This window comes from Danio rerio, chromosome 3 (genome assembly GCF_049306965.1).
Source record: "Danio rerio strain Tuebingen ecotype United States chromosome 3, GRCz12tu, whole genome shotgun sequence".
Lineage (NCBI taxonomy): Eukaryota > Metazoa > Chordata > Actinopteri > Cypriniformes > Danionidae > Danio > Danio rerio.
In genome coordinates, this window is record NC_133178.1 from 32,850,635 (window position 1) to 32,867,935 (window position 17,301).

At 37.5% G+C, this 17,301-nt stretch overlaps 2 protein-coding genes across 52 annotated transcripts in view; both read right to left on the minus strand.

Annotated features, from left to right (window-relative positions):
• The window catches only part of ighd (immunoglobulin heavy constant delta), a 184,658-nt gene that overhangs the window by 65,713 nt on the left and 101,644 nt on the right, over positions 1-17,301 (minus strand). The window contains exons 1-2 of one of the 50 annotated variants that reach the window (XM_073944669.1): positions 10,533-10,633; positions 10,126-10,433 (exon numbers count right to left, since the gene is read on the minus strand). The exons of 46 other annotated variants lie outside the window; for them this stretch is intronic. In XM_073944669.1, the coding sequence (XP_073800770.1) occupies positions 10,126-10,433; positions 10,533-10,623 (399 nt within the window). In that variant the 5' untranslated portion in view covers positions 10,624-10,633. Of the gene's footprint in view, positions 1-7,012; positions 7,314-7,399; positions 7,519-10,125; positions 10,434-10,532; positions 10,634-17,301 lie in introns of those variants that run through there. 3 more of the 50 variants (XM_073944701.1, XM_073944656.1, XM_073944691.1) reach the window with 3 other exon arrangements.
• Positions 1-17,301, minus strand: part of LOC137489848 (immunoglobulin gamma-1 heavy chain) — a 92,960-nt gene that overhangs the window by 23,606 nt on the left and 52,053 nt on the right. The window lies entirely within an intron of this gene.

A 17,301-nucleotide genomic window follows, 5' to 3' on the forward strand; every position in this document is an offset into this window, starting at 1 on the left:
CACTTTAATACAGCTTAAAGTGACATTTAAAGACTTAACTAGGTTAATTAGGTTAACTAGGCAGGTTAGGGTAATTAGGCAAGTTATTGTGTAACGATTGTTTGTTCTGTAGACTATCAAAAAATAGCTTAACAGGGCTAATATTTTTGCTTTAAAATTGCTTTTAATTAAATAAAAACTGCTTTTATTCTAGTCGAAATAAAACAATTAAGACTTTTTCTTTTTATAGAAAAAATATTATCAGACATACTGTGAAAATGTTCTTTTAAACATGATTTGGAAAATATTTAAAAGAGAAAAAAGAGGGGCTAATAATTCTGACTTCAACTGTAGATGCTGAGCACAAATGCACCTCTCTATACAGTAAATAGCAACATAAAGCATCAGCGTAGATGGCAGTGGCACAGTAATTGTTGAACAGTAATTTGTTATTTGTTGTCACAGTTGCTACCTGTAATGGGTAACTTACTGTTGTAATCTTTGCACTCCACAATTTCATACAAATCCTAATCCACAGCAATGGATAACGGTGTAGATCAAAGCCAGAACTGCTGGAGCTTCTGTTTTACAAAGAAGACCTAATTTGCACAATTTATTCATTCAGGTTATAATGAAGCATTCACAATGAATGAAAATCTATTTTCGCCCAGATCTGACTATTTAAAACTTTATTCTCATACAGTCCCAGAGTCTCAGAGCACTGAGGTTTTTGTATTATGTTTTCTTATAGTGCCCCACCCCGTATAGTCACAGTGATATGCATCAGCATAATATCTATGTCCATAACAGACGTCATGAAAGTGTGTGTGATATTATATAGGCTACTGTACATAGTTTTCATGTGATAGGATATTTTCAGAAACTGATAAATACTAACCTAAAATTACTTTCAATACTTGGTTTTTAAAGAGCCCATATTATGGGTTTTTGAAAATTCTCCTCCATGTAGTGTGTAACACAGCTCTAAGTGAAGTGAAGTATCCAGCTAAGGTTTAAATCTGTTAGTGTACAGTGTTTAAAACTGTTGATTCATCTATAAAAGAGTCGACTCATAGTGCTTCAAACGAGTCGCCTTGATACCGATTCATTAGGGGTTTCGCCATGACGTACGAACGAAACCAAGTTATTCACGTGCAAGCGCAAACCCGGGAGATTTCAAACCTGATGCCCCGCCCTCTGACGCAGAAACCCAGACACACACACACACCCACAAACACACGCACACAAACATGCCGGTCGATTGAAGTCACACTGCAGATGGATATATTGAGTCTCTACCCAAAGATGAAACCTCAGCATTATAGCCAAGCAGTTGGAAACTACTGGAAACTTCTGGAAACTACATGCTACAAAGAATACTTCATCAGCGTTTGTTAAAGGAAGGATCAGTAAAGAGTAACTTACTGATGGACGTCAGGATGGATTTTTCTTCCTCCATTTCTCAAGTGTAAGTACGTGCGATTAAAGTTGCCTCGTTGACTCTAGCTTGCAAATGTATTTAGTTGTGATTTGTTACTTGTAACCGCGTGTACTGTATCAGGTTAACTGGCTATATTCTCTTATCGCGTGCAAAGTCACGTTAAAAACGCGACGCGTGCTGTTTGTTAACGGAGCTTCGTGGATGAGGAGTAGTGTGTGTGTCTGTATGTGCGTGTGCGCGCGCTGTCGTCTGGAGGTGTGTGTTTTTGTGTGTGTGTGTGTGTGTGTGTGAGCGCGCGTTGTCGAGCAGGGTTAAGTGCGTGTGTGTGTGTGCAATATGTGTGTGTGTGTCTGTGAAAAGAGCAGAGTGAGAAGCTAGGAGATCTCCTCAACTGTTTTTGGAGTTTTTGCTCAATAAAATAGTCAGTCGTCTGTATTTTCAAGTCCATAGTCTGTATTTACATTGACCCACTGGCAGCTAAAATCCACGCCTACACTATAGAGCGTGTATGAACTGTGATTACTTTTAAATTGCTGATTAGCTGTTTGGCATTTCACTCTCTGACTGAAGGCAGTCGACCAATCGCAACCATCGCAACAGACTGTCATTGGTCCAATCAGCGCAGATTAGCTTCGCGCTAAGGAGGGGTTTGGGAACAAATGAATCACTGGACGATTCATACAGGAGTCGCTGGGATAATTAGGTAAAAATAAATGCAGATTATAAGACCATGAAAGTGTTTTTTGACCTTGCATGCATATTAAACTTTTGTTGGAGACCCTTACAACCAAGATATGACCCTATTTCATGTATAATATGGGCTCTTTAACAATTAATTTCCAGTCATTTGAGCAAGGACACCTCTGAAGGCTTTACTCTCTGCTTAACTGCAACCTATTGGACCTAAAACAAAGTCTTATCAGTACCATGCAGGTAATTACATCTTGTTCATCTATTTCTATAATATGTAATTTCTATAGTTTTTTTTTTTCTTCAAAAGATTTTATAATTATATTGATCTCAGAAATGTTGGATCTCCATTAGTACATACGTATTTGTATGGGACTTCTTCACTGTGCCATCCCAGGCACAGTGAAACACATGAGTGCAAGAACCACAGTAATTTATCATTTTGACATGTTGCTTTTTTGCCCTCTAGCGTTTATGAACGGTTTTGCATGCAAGTCTTAATGAATTGTATCTGCTTAAAAGCAAAAAGCAAAAAAAAAAAAAAAAAAAAAAAAAACAGGTGCTCTTTATTTTACTGCTCATTATTACCATATTCAGGTTACAGTTTGAATTTAAAATGCAAATATTATTTTTATTCTATAAAGGTCTATTATATTTTAAATAAAAATATTGTCAGTTGGCTTTTTTATTTTATTTATTTTTACAGAAAATATCATGGTCACATTATTCTTTATTTTATTGTCATTCAAAGTAAAGGATATTTACCCAAATATTGGTTTCCCTAACTGTTCTGAAAACAGTTAAAACATTGGTGCATTAATTCGTCTAAAAATGTAAATATAGATATTAAAAAATAACCTTTTATTTGCAATTATAATATTAATTAATTAATTAATTAATTAATTAATTTATTTATTTATTTATTTATTTATTTATTTGTTTGTTTGTTTGTTTGTTTGTTTGTTTGTTTGTTTGTTCATAATTGTGCATCTCTCACACTATAATAAACAGCTGTGTCTTCAGGCTTTTCACCTCTAAAAACAGCATGTTTTCACTGGTGTCTTTGGTGATGGTAAACTGATCTTGAAGAGACAGCATAATATCCAGTTGTGCCAGTGTCTACAGCCTCTGACAAAAGTCTTGACGCTTATCTATATTGTAGAAACACCTGCTATTAACCTGATTTTTAATGAGTCAATTGGCACCCTCCCAAATGATGTGTAATGCACTAAAATAAATTAGTTTTACTGAAAAAAGATTGATCTTTTAACCAAGACAGAAAGGTCAAATTTTGGCCAGACAAATGTTCTGTCGTCTATACAGAAATTCAACAAATTTACTGCAAATACAAAAGTGTGTCAGCAAATTAAGTAGTTGTGCTGTGAGATCCAAATTTATTGAGCTTGAAGCACTGCATCAATGTGGTTTGACAAAGATTTATACACTTTATTAATGAAGTCATCAGGAATAGCAAAGAAAGCAGTCTTGCATGTCTCCCAGAGTTCATCAATATTCTCTAGTTTCATCTTTTATGCTTTCCCTTTCATCCTATCCTACATATGCTCAATGATGTTTCAATAAAACTTTGATATGCGTGCAGAATTTGGCTTGTTTTATGGTTGGGCATATAAGAATTAGCTAAGATTTTCTGTTATTTTAGACCAGTGTTTCTCAACCATGTTCCTGAAGGACCACCGACTGTGCACTTTTTCCATGTCTCCTTAAACAAACACACCTGATTCAGATTATCAGCTCAGTTACAGAGACTGAAAGACCTGTAATGGGTGTGACAGGCGAATGAGACATCCAAAACATGAAGTGTTGGTGGTCCTCCAGGAATGTGGTTGAGAAATACTGTTTTAGACTATTGATGTTGCCTTCCACCCTGCAGATCTCTCACACATTCTGGATGTAACCCCAGATCAGGATTTTTCCACCACCAAATTTCAGTTTTCTGGATGAAATCTCAGATTCATATGGGTTCCAGTAGGTCAATATTTTTGCGGTGACTGTGGTGTAATTCAACATAAGATTCATCTAAAAAATCTACCTTCTGCCACTTTTTCAGCATCCATCGTTTTAGTAGGCTGTGAGCCTTGGCAAATGTCACACGGTTTTAAATTTTTTATTTTTTTTTGTTCAGTGCTGGCTTCTGGGCACTGCTGTGGCCATGGAGGCCATCTCGAGGCAGAATTGGACAAACTGTTCTGCATGCATTTTCCAAACAACGACGTAACTGGCGGCTGAACTATCAGTTTGATGCATCGTTTGGGAAAAGAATGATGTAGTGACAAGTATTTCCCAAAACCTCTAGTTTTTCTGTCGTAGATCTATCGTTTGAATTACGTTATAAAACGCCCATAATGATGCTCTAAACGGGGTGGAGTAACAACTTTTTTAGAGAAGAACCCATCATTTCTTTGTGCAAATGATATTGTTTTACAGGCACAAAAAAATAAAAAAATAAAAAATAGTTTTGGTAAAAACATCAACTCGTTTTCCATATTAATTGAAATATATGTAAACGGCACATATAGGACCAATGTTGCCTTTACAAATATTATTGAGAACATTACATATCCTATTCTAAATTAACATAAAATCACTTACAAAAAGCTAACACATATTCTAATCTTATATATAAATAAATAAATAAATAAATAAATAAATAAATAATGAGCCTATTCATTAAGAAATAAAATCTAATATTTATTATTCATTAGGAAATGAAAAAAAATCATACTTTAATAATAATATTAATATTATTGATAATGACGATTATTATTATTATTATTAAGTAGGATGTGGTTTATTTTATCTATGTCATATACAGTACACATACCTAATAAATAACCTACTATAAATTAAAAGCATCAGTGTCTGCTATGTTTTTTTTTTTTCACAGGTTTTGGAGGAGTAACATAAACTCCGCTTTTAAATAATAGATCGTCTATAGCTTCACCATGAGCCACAACTGTGTTCCAAATGGAATCAATGTTTTCAAAGTGCACTGGAAAGGGAGTTCAATTGTAAACATGAAGATCGCTAAAACTGAACTGTAAATACTATGAAAGCAAATTACACCATAAGAGCGATGACTTTCATGCCTTGGATTTTCAAGTCAACAAATGGTCCTCTTGAGCAGTTGTCTTGCAAGGTCTGCCTGACCTGGGTTTGTCAAAAACATCCAGTCTCTTTAGATTTTTTTTATCCTCTGTACTTGACGCTGAGGCACATTGAATGCGACTTCCACAACAGTAGTGGATCTGGTCTTCATTCATTTATTCATTTTCTTGTCAGCTTAGTCTCTTTATTAATCTGGGTTCGCCACAGAGGAATGAACTGTCTGCCAACTTATCCAGCACGTTTTTACGCAGCGGATGCACTTCCAGCCTCAACCCATCTCTGGGAAACATCCACACACACTCATACACAACAGACAATATAGCCTACCCAATTCACCTGTACAGCATGTCTTTGGACTTGTGGGGGAAACTGGAGCACCTGGAGGAAACCCAAACGAGCGCAGGGAGAACATGCAAACTCCACACAGAATTGCCAATATTGACAAGGAGACAACATTTATGTCTTTACAAAAATTGACTCAGTAAGTTTACACAAACCTGGGTTTATTAGAATACTTTTTGACAGTTTCGTTTTGCACTGAAACATTAATACAAAAGCAGTTGGGATTAAAATGAGCCATTTTTTGTAAACAAACAAAAAAAATCTTGAAATATATTTGAGTGGCACTTCAGGTCAATTTGTACAAAAGCATTTTTCAGGGACTGTATAATTTAATACCACAGTGTAGCAGATGATTTATTTTGGTAAAGGGTCTATTTATTGGTGTCTATGAAATATCATAATTCTTTAGAAGTGGAAAAAAAATGTGGAAGTGACATTTATCCAATTGTCAGAAACTTTTAGCCTGACACAACGTCTGGTGATAAAAATATATAACATGTAATTTTACATATAGAGTGTTTAATATTTCATAACACCTTGCATCATGCTCAAAATGTCTATACTAGTAAAAAATGTTAAACAGAACATTTGTGTGCCCAAATAATTTGCATAATATAATACAATTTTCCGTAGTGTATGTACATGAAAGGGAGTGTATGAGTGTTTCCCAGTTATGGGTAGCAGCTGGAAGGGCATCCGCTGTGTAAAACATATGCTGGATAAGTTGGCGGTTCATTCCACTGTGGCGACCCAAGATTAAAAAAACAACTAGGCTGAAAACAAAATGAATGAATGAGTGAATATAAATAATCTTAAGTGGCTTTTTTTAGTTCATTTAAATGATTCCACTATTACCTGAAAAGGTACATTGTTTAAATATTACTGGAGTTTCTGTAAAACATAACATATTTTTATGTTGTCATTGTTATATGATACGTTTTACAAGAAAATGCTATTTCAGTTTCGCTTAATGTTATTTGTTTAGAATTTTCTATAAATTCACTAATAATTTTTAAATAAAAAATAATGTTTCAAAGCATAACACAAAACATAAAATTTTTTTTGTATTTTTGCTGACAGTAATTTTTGAAATATCTTAGAATTTAAACAAGTTTGAAATTTCTCCACTTGTTAAAATAATATTCTCTAATTGTGTAAATGTTCAAAAGTCATGTCTCTCGCAATAATAATTTAAAATTAAATTAACAAATGTAACTCTCGCAATATATAAATTATTTGCTTTAGGATAGGAAGATTAAATGTTTGTTTGTTTGTTTGTTTTTTAAAACTGGTACTTTCTTCATATGATTTTATTTTAAATGGGAAAATAAAATTTGGAAAATTAACAAAAAAACATTTATGTTGTAGTTATGTTTGACTGAACTTCTTAAAGTCAGTAATGTTTTTGAAGCATGATTCAGGGTTTTGTGCAGCTGTGTCTCTCGTGCACAGTAATAAACAGCAGTATCTTCAGCCTTCAGGCTTTTTATCTCCAAATACACCATGTTTTTGCTGGTGTCTTTAGTGATGGTAAATTGGCCTTGTAGAGACTGAGCAAAAATAGTCCCAGTGCCACTGTCAATCCGGCCAATCCACTCCAGGCCTTTTCCCGGTTTCTGCCTTATCCAGTGCAGCCAGGCAAGGGAGAGTCCAGAAACCACACAAGACAGTGTGACTGATTCTCTGGGTTTCTTGACCTCAGAACCAGAGGAGGTCAATGACTGACCATGTGCATCTGGAGCAAACACAGAATGATTATTAATAATTAGAAGAAAAAAAACTTAGTGTTTAAGCATTTTTGGTAAACAAATTTAAACTTACATGAAATCAGTACAAGGAGGATAAAATAAGTCAGATTCATCTTGTTCTATGTTGAGTGCTGCCCCATGTAAAAGTAATGTGTCTGGTGTGTGAAGAAGCTTTTAAAAATCCAAGCATTCATTACACAGAGAATAGACTGTATATTTAGGGCTTGATTTGAATAAAGGAGGGTCTTAAAAACTGAGCAAAATCTGCTGTGCTATCCTCAGTATCAGAGTTCACACATTTTTTTCATTAAGAATGAAAATCTCAAAACGTATTATGTAATATAAACCTATAAACAGTATATAATTGAAAACAAAATTATTTATTTTTATATTTTTTTTACTGCATTTCCTATTATATTTATCTTCTGGAGAAAGTCCAGAATTTGTTTTAGTTTGGGTGTAATAAAAAGATGGTTTTATATGAAGAGCTCAAATGCAAAAGCCTCTAAGTGCCCTCTGAAATTTCCTTTCAAAATTAGCACTTTTTCAGGATTCAGAAATTTTACATTTATAGCAAAATTCAAGTGAAATAACTGAACAAACACAAGAGCCTGAGAAAAAAAATCATTTAAAACAGATGGCACTTTGAATTTTTGCTGCTGAACTCTTAATATAAGATATAAGATAATACCATATAAACATTTTTTTTATTCTTTCTGATATTTTCTGGCTATATACTGTACAGCATTATACATGCTCAAAAAAAAAAGCACAAAAGAGTCACTGCATCAGTACCTTTCACTATTTTCCTTTTATTTTAGTTGTATTTTTAAACATGCCAGATCATTTGTAAATTTACAGGTTCATTGTTATTTTACTCATCAGTTCTCAAGCTTTGATTTTCCCAAAGTTCATAGTACAGCTCAATACTCAATTAGATTAAGGAGTATTCAATTATGGAATGATTCTTGCTGCACATTATGGCTTATTCTTCTGTTTATTTATTTATTTATCTTCAGAGTCTGGCTGGGTGAGCTCAATTCCATCTGAAAAAAGACTGTTGTTTATATTTAGTGTAAATAAGAAATTTATATATTGCAACGAGTGTCTGTATATGTTAATTACAACAAAAATAACAACAAAAACCCTCACAGGATAAGGCTGTTAGGATCAGCAATACAAAAAAATGTGAGGTACATGGTTAGATTAAGCTGAAACATTGAACAGCATACAGAACACCGACAGATAGTTTTATCAGTCATAAGAGGAAGGGGAAGTTACATTTGCATGTTTCTAAAATAGAAAAGAAGGGTTAAAAATTATGGTAAGTTAAAACTATTGACTATAGCTTACGTTTTAATGTAGAATAAGAATTGATTGCTGGTCATCCCTCAATCACATTCTCCATAATGATACTTTTTGTTTAGATCTGTGACCTTTCTTCTTATTTAGTGATCATCGTTTATTTCTATATGACAGCTAAATAACAGAAAGTTTACCAAAATAAACCTTTTTTTATTTTATTTTAAAAACACTTTTGTCTTACATTCTTTTCGAAATGCACATGGTTACTTTATTGTTGCCAAGCCAAAAATTCTGTTAATGGTTAATATTTCATCAAGCTCCATCAACTTATTTTTCAATAAAATGGTCTGTTTGGTCAAGTCTTTGTTTGGTTAAATTTGCAGGCTGAATTAAATGTATTCTTGTTATTTTTTTTAGTTGTTTACTACTTATCTGCATTCAAACTTTATTTCCCTGCCAGAATTGATCTATAGGTGAGACTGACAATAATGTTTAGTTGTGACACAATTTAGCTGAAAGTGTACAGGGTACCCAGCTTTAATGAAAAGCACATTAGTAAATCTATCAATGAAAATATGTCAATTTTAAAATGTACATTTTGCCTTACTTTGTTAGATGTATGCTCAAGCAAATATACAGTGAGTTTTATTTGTGTTCAGAGCAGGTTAAGGTAAGCCTCTTTAGAACTTATTGCAGTTCTTTATACTGTACACAGCTCCTCTGTGGTATAATAAAAAAGAGAGTCTCCATAAGCTGCAAATTGCATACAATGATTGTATCAGGATTCTTCTTTAAAAAAAAACATAGCTTCTCTTGTTATCTGTATTGATTTGTACTCATATGTATATATGCTCTACATGTCATGTACATATGCAGATATTTGACTGAACTTGTGGATATGTGCAGGTATAGATTTTTCATAGAGGAATATGATTAGGTATCTGTACAGTTGTGAATGTAAAAGTGCATATGTATCTACATTTCAAATATGTTTCTTTATTATTATTTGCTGGCATTGGAGGGATTTGGGGTTTGTTCTTTAAAATGTGAAAAACTTTAAATAAAATATTTAAAAAAAAAAAAAAAAACAGATGTTGTAGTGCAAGTGAATTATTCAGTAGGGTAAGAGTTCGATAATTTTTTAATGAGAAGTTTAATCTATAAGTTTATCTGTCTCTTGAAAAAGTCTCAGAATGGCATTTTAATGTTGCTGATAAACCCTATATTACCGAGGTGTGATATCAGTCACATTTTATTAAATTATTGGCCTAACTGTCTTTTTAAATGTATATTGAGTGGTTTGTATTGTTTTGTTTGTCTTTTGTACTATTTTTGTAGTGTCTGGAGTATCCTTTTCATATCAATATCATATTTGTGTCTTTAACTCATTTCTTTAAGGCTGGTTAAATGTCCCAAATCTTTATTCTAGCATAGTACTGAACACTACAGCTGTCTGCTTCTGTTTTTGTGCAACATCACATCCTTTTGTCTTACTGTGTCTCTTGCACAGTAGTAAACAGCAGTGTCTTCGGTTTTAAGACTGTTCATCTGAAGGTACAGCTGGTTCTTGTTATCATCTCGTGAAATAGTAAATCTTCCCTTAACCTTGTCAGAATAATAGATATAGCTGTTGCCATTGGAAAGTGTTGCTACCCATTCTGGCCCTTTCCCAGCAGCCTGTCTGATCCAAGCCATCCAAGAGCCACCAAAGTTAAAACCAGAAGCGGTACAGGTCAGTTTATGAGATTGGTCTGGTTTAATCACTACAGCCTCAGATTCAACCAGTGTCTGACTCCTGCATTCTGAAAAATGAGAAAATAGCATTTACAATAAATATTGTAGGAACGTGTGCCAAAGCTTGACCACTGAAAACAAAGGGTTAATGAGCATCGTTGTCTTACCGTGTATTAAATAGATCATTAGCACAACAATAAAGATCATCCTTTGCTTCATATTTGATTTTCTGTCATAGAAATTTATGCTAGAAAACATATAGACAGGGAGGAGTGGAGGTATTTATGTGTTTATGAACAGATGAAGATTTGCATACTTGGAGTGCCCTCTATTGGCTAAAATATAAAGAGAAACGTAAACCACCTGAATATTACTTTTTATTTTTTGGCATTACAGCACAGAATATCTGTTAATAATATTGCTCCCCATTTTGTTTGATTGACACGTGTTGTTCATTTATTTACACTTCATATTACTTTATAAGACCTTTGATGTTATATTCTACAGTTTGATAATGTGACCTTTTATTGACATTTTAGTAGTTGAAGCGTTATATTGTAGACTGTAAAATTATATGATCAATAAGTCTTGGCAGTATGTTTTATGTTAATCATAAGTTATTGAACTAAATCAAAATTATATGACATGTCAATGTAATTTAAGTTAAATTACTCCTAATGTTTATTTGATTCATTATGTCAAATATCAATTTTACTAATGTATTTTAAATTAATTAGTTATTTTTATAATAATAATAATAAAATAATAATAACAATATATCAATTTATTATTATTATGATTATTATAGTTGTTATTATTATTATAAGTATTTAATATCATTATTAATATTGTTTTTTATACAAATAATCCATTTTAACAATAACCCAGTCAATATATTGTTACAAATACAAAAAATGCCAATAAAAGACACTGTGTTTTTTCCCCAGCAAAGCAAACTTTTTTTGCTAGCAAAACTTGAAATGAAATCTGTCAGAACAACATTTGCTCTGTGTTTATGGAGTTTTCATATGTTTGATGATGTTGCAGTGTGAAGTGCTGTGACAAAGGAGTTTGTCACTGGCCTGCGGCAGAGCTGTACACCCACATATTCACGCACACACACATAACTTACCTTCACTCCACCAGCCGATCGATCGGGTGCACACGGGAGATTGCGCTGTAATAAAAACACATACACGCACAAACACATTATATACTCCATTAATCCTTGCATATTCTGACACGCCATAAATCACACCGCATACATTTGTCTTACCTGTGTGTCCGTTTGTGTTTGTGTTTGTTCGTCTCGTTGCGTTTCTGTTGCGTCTCTCTTCCGGGTTGCGCAATCGCGGCTACGGGAGGCAAAAGGGGCCAAAAAGGTCATGCGCAGCATTTTATGCACAGTGATGCGCTGCGCATGCGCTGAGTGGTTGGGCACCCGGGGGAGACTATGTGTTTTATGTGGGGGATGAAAAGAATGGGAAAACAATGGAAAAAGCAGTATTCATGACATGTGAAAATGCTGATTTAATAATTTTGGTTTTAAGTTATATAGTAATACAAATGAAGTGTATGAAAGTGTGAAATACTTACCTGAAAGATTTGTTTATGTCCATACTTACCTTATACTTACCTTCAATATAGTTTAATCCAAACTGGGCGGAGTCACTCACTATAAATAGAGTGACTTGTGCTCAGTTCAGTGTGGGAGTCGTTGGAGATAGAAGGTGTGAGTAGTGGCGAATAGTTGGTTTTGATAATTCTGGAGAACAAATATTTTGTATATAATTATTTTGTTACTTTATTGTCTCTATTTGTTTGTTTTGTTGTTTGTTTATTTTTTGTATATATATATCTATTTTTTTTCTTTTATTTTTGGGATTTTTGGAATGGAAACTTTTGCACTGTAAATAAACGCACCTTGCACCATAGTGCTACGTCGGCTGAGCCATCATTCATTTTTTTTTTCTTGTTTCACACACACCCGAAAAACGCCTCTGTGTGACAAGTGGTGTCAGAAGTGGGATGGCCAGTCGTAGAAAAGTGACTTCTGGAAAACAGGCCAGGAAGGGTCTGCGGTCACAAAAACCTGTGCTGGAAGAGGTAGCATGGGACACTATGGACGAAGAGGAGACAGCCAGTGCAGAGGGTGCCGAAGCCAGTTCCCCTAGAGCTAAACCTGAATCAAAAGGTATGGAGAGCGATGTAGTGGCATTGATGAGGACATTTCTGACAGCTCAGTCAAAAAGGGAAGAAGGCCTCATCTATGAGCTACGGGGGTTGCGAGAGTCACTGCAACGCTCAGTTATACCAGAAACATCACCAAGCCAAAGCCTACGCCTAGATCTACCCACACCTGCAGCTTCACGAATTCGGGGACCGTCAGTCACGCAGAACCCGACACTGTCGACACAGAGGGCGGCAGACTCACCACCACCACCACCAATGCGACCAGAGTCACGGATGCCAGCATTTCAAGAGGGAGAGGACGTGGAGAATTACTTGCGTCGTTTTGAGCGTCTGGCAAAGACCTGGGGTTGGCCGGAAGAGGAATGGGCGAATCGACTAGTACCCCTTCTCACCGGAAAAGCGCTGGAGGCATACCTCGCGATGGACGAAGATCGGGCGGAAGTCTATAAGGATCTTCGGGAGGCACTGATGGCGAAATTCGATTTATCAACAGAGACCTACCGACAACGATTTCGGCAGACATCAATTCCTGCTGGAGAAACACCGACGGAGACCTACAATCGCCTCAAGGGGCTCTACAAACGATGGATACGTCCCGAGCAGTGCACAAAGGAGGAGGTAGGAGAGGCTATCATCCTGGAGCAGCTGCTACGAGTACTGCCATTGGAGGTACGGACCTGGGTGAGAGAGCATGAGCCGACCGATGGGCTGAATGCAGCAAAGTTGGCAGTCCAGTACTTGAATGCACACCGAGGAGGTCAGATGTATGCCCGTTCTACACCAACACGAGGGGCCAAGCACACTGATACATCTGGAAAAGGTACTGTCTCTGTTTTTCCTACTAAAAAGCTTATTTGCTATTACTGTCAACAAGAGGGGCACAAGGCGTCGAACTGCCCAGTACGCAAACCCAAACTCACCAGTCTGTGTTATGTTCCAAGAGAGGGGGACGTAAAAGACAAGGTGACGTACACTAATCGACACATAGACGTCACCGTGAATGGACAAAACATAAATGCACTCATTGACACTGGCAGCACATTTACACTGATAAAACAATGCTACATTTCAAGAAACACCATTGACTTTACACACACACAGAACATCCAATGCGTACATGGGGACAAAAAAGACTATCCTACCACTGAAGTGACTCTTGTTATCAATGATCAACCATACTTGATGTCAGTGGGGGTAGTGGATGCTTTACCTGTAGGTATGGTTTTGGGATGGGACCTACCTGTGTTGAACGAACTGTTAAGCAATGCTGTTGAAAGTACCAATGTGTATGATGATATATCATGTCCGGTGCTAACACGCTCACAAACCAGAGCGGGTTTAGAGCCCTTACCTGCTATGGATGACAGTTTGATCCAAGGGAAGGGGGGTAAACCAAAAAAGTCACGGCGACAGCGCCGTCTAGAGAAGCAATTGGGTTCACCTATTGTGGAAGTGTCAACTGAAGGGTTGAAGGTGACTGAATGGGATATCCCTAAAAATATTGCACAGTTACAAGCTGAAGATGTAACATTGAAACCTTTGTTTTCTAAAGTGTGTGAGGGGGAAAAACAAATTGAGACGCTAGGGGCAGAGAAATATGTGATAGAAAAGGATGTACTATATGTGTTGTCTGATGGTGTCAAACGTCTTGTTGTGCCTACATGTTGCAGATCACTCATATTACATCTAGCACACACCATTCCTTGGTCTGGACATTTAGCACACCAGAAAACCTACCAACGCATCGGTACACGATTCTATTGGCCTTCCATGTATACTGACGTACACACATATTGCTCCACATGTATTGTTTGCCAGAAAACCAGCTCTGTTCACAGGTCAGCGCGAGTTCCTTTGCATCCATTACCTGTCATCGAAACTCCATTCAAACGGATCGCCATGGACATTGTTGGGCCACTGGAAAGAAGCAGTACAGGCAACCAGTATATATTAGTCATCTGTGATTACGCTACACGATACCCTGAAGCATTCCCTCTACGCAGCATCACAACTGCTAAGGTAATCACTGCATTAACACAACTGTTTTCCAGAGTTGGATTCCCGCAAGAGATCATCACTGATCAGGGCACTAATTTCACATCAAGACTGATGCAGTTACTGCACAAGCAGCTGGGCATCCATTCCATCCGTACAAGTCCCTACCATCCACAAACCGATGGATTAGTAGAGAGATTTAATCAAACCCTCAAAAGGATGTTGAGGAAATTTGTAAGTGACAACGGCAAAGACTGGGACAAGTGGCTTCCGTTCCTGCTATATGCATACCGAGAGGTCCCACAGGCATCCACAGGCTTTTCGCCTTTTGAACTCCTGTACGGATGGCAGGTGCAAGGTCCTCTCGATCTGGTGAAGAGGAGTTGGGAAGCATCAAGCACTACAGCCGAAGGAGAAACTAACATTGTAAAGTTTGTATTACAGATGAGAGACAGACTTGAGAAGTACCGAGAGCAAGCTCAGGAGAATCTAGAGGAAGCTCAGAAGAACCAGAAGCTGTGGTACGACAAATGGTCTCGACGGAGAGAATACCAACCAGGACAAAAAGTGCTGTTACTATTACCATCTTCCACAAACAAGCTATTGGCGAAGTGGCAGGGTCCCTATGAGATCACTAAGAAGAAGGGTCCTGTTACCTATGAGGTGTTTCATCCAGATAAGGGGAAGAAAAATCAAACATACCACGTCAATCTTTTGAAGGAATGGCGGGAGCAAGGACCTGAGTTGAAGAAAGGTATGTTGGCCTGTAAGGTGGAGACACCTGAAGCAGAAGATGACGACAAGGTGGACTTTGAAACCCCAGAACACTTGCAGTCAGCGGTAAGCCTGGAACATCTGCAAGAGAGGCAAAGAGTGGAACTGACCGAAGTGTTAAACACCTACCCAGAATTACAGAGAGGAAGACCTGGAAGAACAAACTTGGTGGAGCACAAAATCTGTCTAACGGAAGCAACACCTATTCGTCAAAGGCCATATAGAGTGCCTGAAAGCCTGATTAAACCCTTGAAGGAAGAGCTGAAGATGATGTTGGAAATGGACATCATAGAACCATCGACTAGTGCTTGGAGTAGTCCAATAGTCATTGTACCTAAGAAGGATGGTACGCTGAGAGTATGCCTGGACTTCAGGAAGTTAAATGCGGTGTCCAAGTTTGACGCTTACCCGATGCCACGCATCGATGAACTGGTCGAGAGGATTGGGAGAGCCAAATACATCACTACTTTGGACCTCTGTAAAGGATACTGGCAGGTACCCTTGGAGAAGACGAGCAGGGAGTATACTGCATTTAGGACACCAGTGGGGCTATACCATTTTAAGACCATGCCCTTTGGTCTTCATGGAGCTCCCGCAACGTTCCAAAGACTCATGAATCAGGTATTAAGAAACTGTGAGGAGTACAGTGCCGCATACCTGGATGACGTAGTCATTTATAGTACTACCTGGACCGATCATGTACACCATCTGCACAAGATTCTGCAGAAGATACAGAAAGCTGGTTTGACACTGAACGTCGCCAAGTGCGAGTGGGCCAGACAAGAAACGAGGTATCTTGGGTTCCAGCTGGGGAATGGAGAGATACGACCACAAGTGGACAAAGTGGAGGCACTCCGCAACTGTCCTAGACCTCGTACCAAGAAGGAGGTACGATCCTTTCTCGGACTGGTGGGATGGTATCGGAGATTCATTCCTCAATTCTCTGAAAAAGCAGCACCCTTGACGAATTTGACGGCTAAAGCCATAAAGAATCCGGTTCCGTGGACCAAAGAATGTGAGAAGGCTTTCATTACCTTGAAAGAAAGAATGTGTACTGTACCTGTTTTACGAAGCCCAGACTTTACAAAGAAGTTCTTGGTACAGGTGGATGCCTCAGCGAGAGGAATTGGAGCAGTGCTTATGCAGGAGGATGAAGGTCAGGAACACCCCATCCTATACCTGAGTAGAAAGCTGTTGCCACGAGAGACCAGGTATGCCACCATTGAAAAAGAAGGATTGGCTATAAAGTGGGCACTGGACAGTTTGAGATACTACCTGATGGGTAGAGAGTTTACCCTAGAAACGGATCATAGAGCCTTAACCTGGATCAATACAATGAAAGACCAGAATGCCAGAGTGACCAGATGGTACCTGTCACTGCAGCCTTTCAAGTTTAATGTAAGATACAAGGCGGGAAAGAGCAATGTCACAGCAGATTACCTGTCACGATTGCCTGACGTCAGCAATCTAGGAGAGGTGGGAGGTAATGTGACAAAGGAGTTTGTCACTGGCCTGCGGCAGAGCTGTACACCCACATATTCACGCACACACACATAACTTACCTTCACTCCACCAGCCGATCGATCGGGTGCACACGGGAGATTGCGCTGTAATAAAAACACATACACGCACAAACACATTATATACTCCATTAATCCTTGCATATTCTGACACGCCATAAATCACACCGCATACATTTGTCTTACCTGTGTGTCCGTTTGTGTTTGTGTTTGTTCGTCTCGTTGCGTTTCTGTTGCGTCTCTCTTCCGGGTTGCGCAATCGCGGCTACGGGAGGCAAAAGGGGCCAAAAAGGTCATGCGCAGCATTTTATGCACAGTGATGCGCTGCGCATGCGCTGAGTGGTTGGGCACCCGGGGGAGACTATGTGTTTTATGTGGGGGATGAAAAGAATGGGAAAACAATGGAAAAAGCAGTATTCATGACATGTGAAAATGCTGATTTAATAATTTTGGT